Below are 7,320 nucleotides of genomic sequence, written 5' to 3'. Positions count from 1 at the left end.
CGAGGTAAACACCCAAACAAATGCATGGACATAGACTTACTTCTGTGAGTATTGTTTACATGTCTTCTATCTTGTTAATCTTTTCCACTTTTAAAATATTATTCAACTGTCCGTCAGTAGTATCAGTTATTGGTAGTTTGAGTTTGTAATACTATGTTTTAATCCAATGATTCACTGACTTGAGCACTGTACAGTGTTCGTAGAAGTTATGAGATATATGAACAAAAATATAGAATTTCTTTCAATGATCAACACAAAGTAATCTTGTGTAGTTTGCCTGTACTGGCTTATCTTTCATTTCAAAAGTTTGTTCATGGCTATTATTTCTGATTAAGATTAGTATTGCCCTCTACTGTGTGTTATTTGTGCTACTCCAGTTTCTCATTGTATTTATACGCATTCTGATATCACTCTAATCAACATATTTCCATAAATACTGTTACAAAGTGTGAAGCAGAACCAACCATTCAATCAGTACCTAGAATATCTGAAGTATTTGGCAAAATGAACAAAATACCTTAATAAAATTATGTTTTCTATTATGCACACACATTTTTTAATATACTTTTAAATTTCTTTCACATTCACACAGTCCACAACTTGCACATTCAGACTGTGAACGGATGATATATATATTTATATATATACTGTATATATATTGACACTTTTATACGAAACTTACTCTAAATTATATAAGATACCAGTGAAAAATATTCTTCTTAAATGTGAACGTCCTCACTGAGTGTACGTGGTGATGACCTACCTCAGTTTCATTTACAGCCACAACAAATGGTTCAGCTTGTCAACAATACTGTAAAAGCTAAACTGGCTTCATCAGATTACGGAGCTCAACAGATCCACTGCACAGACAACTGTGTCTTTTACACTGGGCCATCAAAGCATCACCCAGACGGCTGACCTTCTGTAAACGTCTCCTACAGCAGGCACAAAGCATCTTCGTGTTGGCCCTGGCCGTGAACCCCATGACTCGACCTGCCGGCCCTATTTTTGGGCATGTGTGAGTCATACTTAGGTTGACCGTCTGTTTGCAGGTACCAGTTCCAGAGAAGATGGTGGTCGTTGTGCTCACCTCTCTCACCTCAAGTAAACATGTTCAACCTGATGAGCAACTGCTGCACCTGGTTCTCCAAAATAATGGAACCGATCAGGTAGCAAATAACATATATGTTTAAATGTGTGAATATAACGCATTTAATACAGAAAAAAACCTAAACTAATCTTTCTTAAGAATATTTGTACAATTTGCATCTCATTCTAGGTTTATTGATGCCACCTGATGTGATTTATAATGGTGCTCCTTTAAATGAAATTCTATTATATACATGCTTGTTTGCAGGAAAGTGCATATTCTGGTGGTTGGTCTTGACAAAGCAGGAAAAACATCCTCTATCAGGGGGATGTTAAGAGGTAATTAAGGTACTTTTTGGCCAATTTATCTCCGTGCCGAAAGCGGAAAACAAAAAAGATAATCTACCTGTGTTTTATGTCCGGTTCTTTTCAGTCCCCCTCGGTGTGGAAGCTGGACCCACCCATGGCTGCGTCCGGAGTGAGCTGAGATTGGAGAACTATCAGGTCACCTTGATGGATGTTGGGGGGTCAACAGAGTCGAGAGGAGCCTGGCGGCAGCTCTATGGAAAGGTCCATGGGATTATCTTTGTGGTGGACTCCAGTGACAGGCAGAGGATCAAGGAGGTCAAGGAGGTTCTTGCTGACTTGCTGAAGCAACCAAGAGTGGCGGGAAAACCCATATTAGTGTAATTATACTTCCTACTTACATGACAAGTGTGACCTAACTAACATCATGCCCAATGTAAACAGTGCCCTCTAGGGGCTGACAAGGGAAACGCTGAAACAAGCAATGAGTGGATAGCTGTGAAGCTAAAGTGTGAGTGACCTGTGCTGAAACCTTCTCTTGTTAGGTTGGCCAACAAACAAGACAAAATGAATGCTTTGCTGGGAAGTGAGTTGATTGAGATTCTGTTACTGGAGCAGCTGGTCAACCAGAGCCGCTCTCTGTGCCATATTGTAAGTGTTCAAATTCAAGAAAGCAAACTCCCCCAAAAAAAACACATCTGATGGAGAAATTGAAGCAGACGAGAGATGAAAGACAAAGCGTTCTGTTTTCTCTCTCAGGAGCCTTGTTCTGCCTTAATGGACCTGCGGCGCTGGTCGGACAGAAAGACTCAACGGGGCCTTCGCTGGTTGCTGCGTGCAGTTTGTCTGGATTACCCTGAGCTGTGCACTCGCGTAGTCCAGGACAGCAAGACGCCTCCAGAACCAAGAGGGGGGGAAAAGCCCTGGAAAACAGAGAAAGTTCGCAGAAAAACCAAAGGGGAACGGTAGCAGAGGCCTGAACAGCCATAGTTTTCTTTTACACATGCACGTATTGTACAGATCGACATAAATCCAAAGCATGATTTGGACTTAATCTGACCTTTTTATGTTGAATGTTTTCTCACCTCAGAATGAAATCCAGCAAGTCAGATCTACGTCAGGTTCATCGGCCAAAAGAAAAGGAGCAAAAGACAAAGAGTGAAGGAAAGCTGCAACCCATTCGAAACATACTGCAAAAGGTCAGGAACATATCTTAAAAGTGCACCGAGTGAATGCTGCAGCACGTACCGTATTCAACAGCTCAGCCATACATTTGAATTTATATGAATTATGTTTAATATTGAGGGTGTCGTTTTCTGTGCATTGTAGACTATAGAGAGGTGTTTCTAATGTTTTGCAAAATGCTTTTACAAATATTAGGGGGGATAATTTTGAAATGCATTTTCGATATAATGTACACTGTTACCTTATGTTTTGTTTTGTTTGTTTGATAATGTGATATAAAAATAATGTTACAGTTAATAAATAGTGTGTTAAAATCAGAAATATTCTATTTACAGGAAACCTCTCTCAAAAAGAAGCTGAACACAAAGAAGAAGAAGAAGAAGCTGGTTCAGGAAAAGGAAGGCGAAAAGGACCAAAGAGAAGCAAATGAGCAAGAGGAGGAAGAGGAGTGTGATGGAAACGGAGGAGAGCGAGAACACTCTGGTCTCAGAGAGAAAGCCAGCAGTACCCTGATTCCCCCCAAAAAAGGCAAAGCCAAGCGCAAAAAGAAAGTGAAAGAAGAGACTCTGGACGTGCAGGAATCTCCGAACAATGACGAGAAGCCGCCTCAAGGTTGAAATCAGTTATTTATGGCCAATATATATATTATATATATATATTTGTATCTGTTTAAAAATGGAAATCTAACACTAATTGTATCTTATATCTAGCTGAAGGGGAAAAAAGGAGAAAGAAGAAAGTTGTCAAAGTAAAAAGGAAGAACAAGATCAACACAGAGAAGCTGACTGAAGCGTACTCTCAACCTGTGGACCTGTCTGTAACCTTTGGTGAGCCTCGTCCACTTTTTTTTTATTTATTTAAAAATTATATAATTTTATTATAAGACAAAACATAGACATAACACCTAGAGGACAATAAACAATGCAGACGACAAAACAATGGACATAACATCATAAAGTCAGAGTATTTGTGGAAAATAAATAAATAAACAACAACAAAAACAAACAAACAAACAAACAAAACAAACATAATAATAATAATTAGAAGGAGAAGAAGAAAGAAAGACAGATTCATGTGTAAGTGTGTGCGTGTGCATTATGAATTAACTAATAAATAAGAAGAGTGGTGTCATGTTTGTAAAAATATAATGAATGATGACCAGATGTCGTGGTGTTGTATTGTAAATGATAGATGAGGTGAGTTGTTCCATTGAAATATATTCTGACATTAAATTTTTCCAGTTTGAGATATGTGTGTTATTCCTTGATTTCCAGTTCACGAGGATTGTTTTCTTGGCGATAGTTAGGGCCACGAGAAGTATTTTGCAGTTTGTTTTGCTCAGGTTTATAGATGAGATGTCTCCCAGTAAACAGAGTGATGGGGATAATGGGATGAGGCAGCCCAGGAAAACAGACAATGACTCAGTTATTTGTTTCCAAAAGTGTTGAACTGGTGTGCAGTGCCAGGTGGCGTGAATGTAACTATCCTGAGTATTTTGCCTCGTCCACTTCTTGCATTTACGTTTAAATGCAATGACATTTTTAAAATGAAATGAAATCACAGCTTTGGTTTTTTAAAAGATGACCCTGTTCCCTGACAGATCTTTACCGAAAGGCCATGCTGGCTGTGAGGGAACGTCAGCAACAGGGACAGTGAACAGTGTGAGGATGAGGAGCGACATGGCCACACTGCATCCCTTCACTCCTGTTACATCTTCATCACCTTGTTTTCACTTCAGACATCGGGTCAGATCCCTGAACCTTTGGAGTGAAACTGCAAACTCCAATGTGTAGTGAAGGGCAGGTCTGCATAATGATGTATTAATAATATCAAAATGAAGATACACACATTGAGGATAAATATATAGATAACAATGTATACATTTTCAGAAGTAAGAGATGAAAATGTGTCCCTGGCCAAAATGTTGAATGAGTTTTTTTTTAAAATTAATGTATGCAGTTGTGATTGTAAGAGAAGCATCGTTTTTGAACTTTTTTGAACTGTATCCCTTTTTTATGTGATTTGACCACTTTCCAGAAATGTACACAGCAGGTGGAGTAAACATTGTTGATAATAGAAATACACATGTTGTCACTATAGGCATATTTGTGTTTACTTTGCAACAGCAGCAGGTATTTTTCTAGAAAATTAGGTATACATGCTCCAAGTTATTTAGATTTAAAAAATACAACAATAGTATTTATATATCAGCTGGGTTATTGTGTTTCCCACTTGTTTTTTTAAATTTTCTAATAATTCTCAGTCAGATCTCAGCTAAAATCTACTGATCCCAAGACATGCAGCCTTCCACTCATCTTCTAAAATCCAGACTTAACTTTCCGTCTCTGGAGAAACTCTGTATTTACCAGATGGCACAACAGATTTGAGGATTAGTGCAGCAGCTTCTCTCAATATTGACTGCACTGTCCTTGACAAAAGGCAGTTAGTTAATCTGACTAAACATAAACATACCTTCTGTGGTATTTTAAGTTTTTCTTGCAAATGCATCGTGGCAAATAAATATGTCAACGCTTAAAGTGTCTCCGCTTCTCACTGGTGAATTTGTGAAGATATTTCTACCTCGAATAATATTTAAATCTACATGATGTTTAATTTGTATGGTGTCGAACAAGCTAGTTTGTTCAAGGTTATTGGCTATAAAAAGTGAAAAAAAACTCGTAGCCCTTTTTAATAATACAGACTATCCAGTCAATAATGAAGAAATCACTAGCCATTTTCCTTTTTGTTATAGAAGAGCACAAACACCACCTGGGTTAAGGCATTGATTGTCAACACACTAATGTTTATTTAACTTGGCCTGTTTAAAAAAAACTCCTTCAGTCTTTAGTTGTGTGAAATAACAAAATGATGCATTAACTGATATAGATTGTATCTGAATATATGTATTTTATATTGAACTTTGTCATTTAAAAAATAAATAAATACAGAGCTACCAACTCTCACGGTTTCGCCGTGTGACACACGCTTTTGCATGTTTTCACACGCTCTCACGCCACACAACCAATTTCTCACGGCAAAAGAAATTCTGATTTTGGGCCGAGGCGCGTTGGTTTCTTTTCAAACTCCGCGACGATAGATGGCGCTAAGGAGCGCATCTATAAACCTATTCGCTGCATAGACATCCTATTTACCCCAAAGAGTCCCGAAGTTAGCAACAGAAGAAGATTTTCAAACAGACACAAAGAGCATAGACTACGGTGTGTTAATGTAGGGCTCTCAAGTGTCACGCATTGAGCGTGACAGTCACGCATTTCGGTCTTACGTCACGCACTCCCGCCACACATCGTATTTCTCACGCTGAAAAAACTCTCGGCTATTTAATGTTTTAATGTGCCGCAGCGCGCAAACATGAGCTGGTCGCGCTGCCCTCACCGTGGAGGAATCAAGCGCTCCCCTGGAGTTCTGCTGTGAGGAGCCACTTATCAGCCAATCAAAAAAAAAAAATGGGCTACACAATAGCCAATCAGAAAAAAACGTATCTGTTGTATCTGGGTAAGATTTTATCCAGCAATCAATGAAAATAAAGCACCCTGGATAGATATGTCACTCTTGCCTGTCTTCAAAACTTAAAAGCCCTGTTAATGACACGTGGTTCAATTAAGTACTCACTCTCTTAAACTTTAAATCTTGAAATAATTTGTTGTGTTTGTGCGTGTGATTTTGTGTGGTGATGTAAACTCAGCTGTCATAACAAGCAGCAGGAGAGCACCGTGTTAACCTCTTGGTATACTGCATGCTCAAAACATCAGAGAATTGTTTGTTAAGGCTGCCCACATAGCATTTATCACTTTATTTGCAGGCCTAGGAAAAGGACCCTCTCAAAAAATTTCCAAACAGCTCTTTGAACAAGTAGCCTAAGATGTATTATAAAGAATTTAACATAAAGACAGGACATTTGTGCAATATAATTAGACATGTTTTTGTAAATGACAGTAGAGTTATTAAAAAACATTTAAATTCTTTAAGGTAGCAAAGATGCCTCATAAAAGACCTTTGCCAGGCCAGAATGCAGGGTACAACATGGGGACAACATGGGTACAACGCCACATTAATTCAAATTTCCTGATATTTGAGCCACCAACGTGTGTGGCTGCGTGCGCGGCAACATTTTGGTCACCCCCGACAAAATCTCACTCCAAGGTTTTTTGAAAAGTTGGCAGCTCTGTAAATACAGTAATTGAAATATAATCAAACTAGAATGGGCACTCGGTAGAGCGCATACCTTCGCATATCACAAGATTGGGCATTGCATTATGAACATTTTGGCATTAGTTGCATGCCAATTGGATAAAAATTGACCGTGCTATGGTAAAAAGAAGATTTTGACCTTTTCATGACCTTGACCTTGACCTTTGACCCGATCGATCCCAAAATCGAATCAAATGGTCCCCGGATAATAACCAATCATCCCACTAAATGTCATGCGATTCGGTTTAATACTTTTTGACTTATGCGAATAACACGCAAACACGCACACATACAAATAAATACATGGCGATCAAAACATAACCTTCCGCATTTTCAATGCGAAGGTAATTAAAAAGTCTCCCAGACCCACCACGGGGGCCCACGGCAGTGGCTTTGAGTTGTGTGGGAGCTCCTGTTCACTCCTGGATGCGGCACTGAGGCTGAGGCTGAGGGAGGAGGAGGACCCGCGCGTCGCCATCTGTGTCGTCCACCCAGAAGCCCCGCCCCCCTGCTGCATCTTCACTGGGAAAC

The 7,320-nt window shown here is 39.2% G+C and overlaps 1 protein-coding gene across 1 annotated transcript; it reads left to right on the top strand.

Moving 5' to 3' along the window:
• On the top strand, positions 1-5,540 carry arl13a (ADP-ribosylation factor-like 13A). Its single transcript, XM_056439437.1, has 10 exons — positions 1-44; positions 1,053-1,169; positions 1,358-1,428; positions 1,523-1,775; positions 1,941-2,046; positions 2,155-2,360; positions 2,486-2,594; positions 2,916-3,192; positions 3,291-3,407; positions 4,181-5,540. Exons 1-10 carry the CDS (start codon positions 25-27, stop codon positions 4,234-4,236), a joined length of 1,332 nt encoding a protein of 443 aa, XP_056295412.1. The 5' UTR covers positions 1-24; the 3' UTR covers positions 4,237-5,540.
• Positions 5,541-7,320: the final 1,780 nt, after the last annotated feature.

This window comes from Pseudoliparis swirei, chromosome 19 (genome assembly GCF_029220125.1).
Source record: "Pseudoliparis swirei isolate HS2019 ecotype Mariana Trench chromosome 19, NWPU_hadal_v1, whole genome shotgun sequence".
NCBI lineage: Eukaryota > Metazoa > Chordata > Actinopteri > Perciformes > Liparidae > Pseudoliparis > Pseudoliparis swirei.
The sequence above is the reverse complement of the archived record's forward strand: the minus strand, read 5'-3'. Positions and strand labels throughout refer to the sequence as shown.

What these genes read in the sequence shown, in the direction of transcription:
- arl13a (XM_056439437.1), top strand. Translation starts at nt 25, where the DNA reads ATGGACATAGACTTACTTCT. An exon ending in TGACGAGAAGCCGCCTCAAG is followed by an intron (nt 3,193 to 3,290) that starts GTTGAAATCAGT and finishes TCTTATATCTAG; the next exon opens with CTGAAGGGGAAAAAAGGAGA. An exon ending in GGACCTGTCTGTAACCTTTG is followed by an intron (nt 3,408 to 4,180) that starts GTGAGCCTCGTC and finishes GTTCCCTGACAG; the next exon opens with ATCTTTACCGAAAGGCCATG.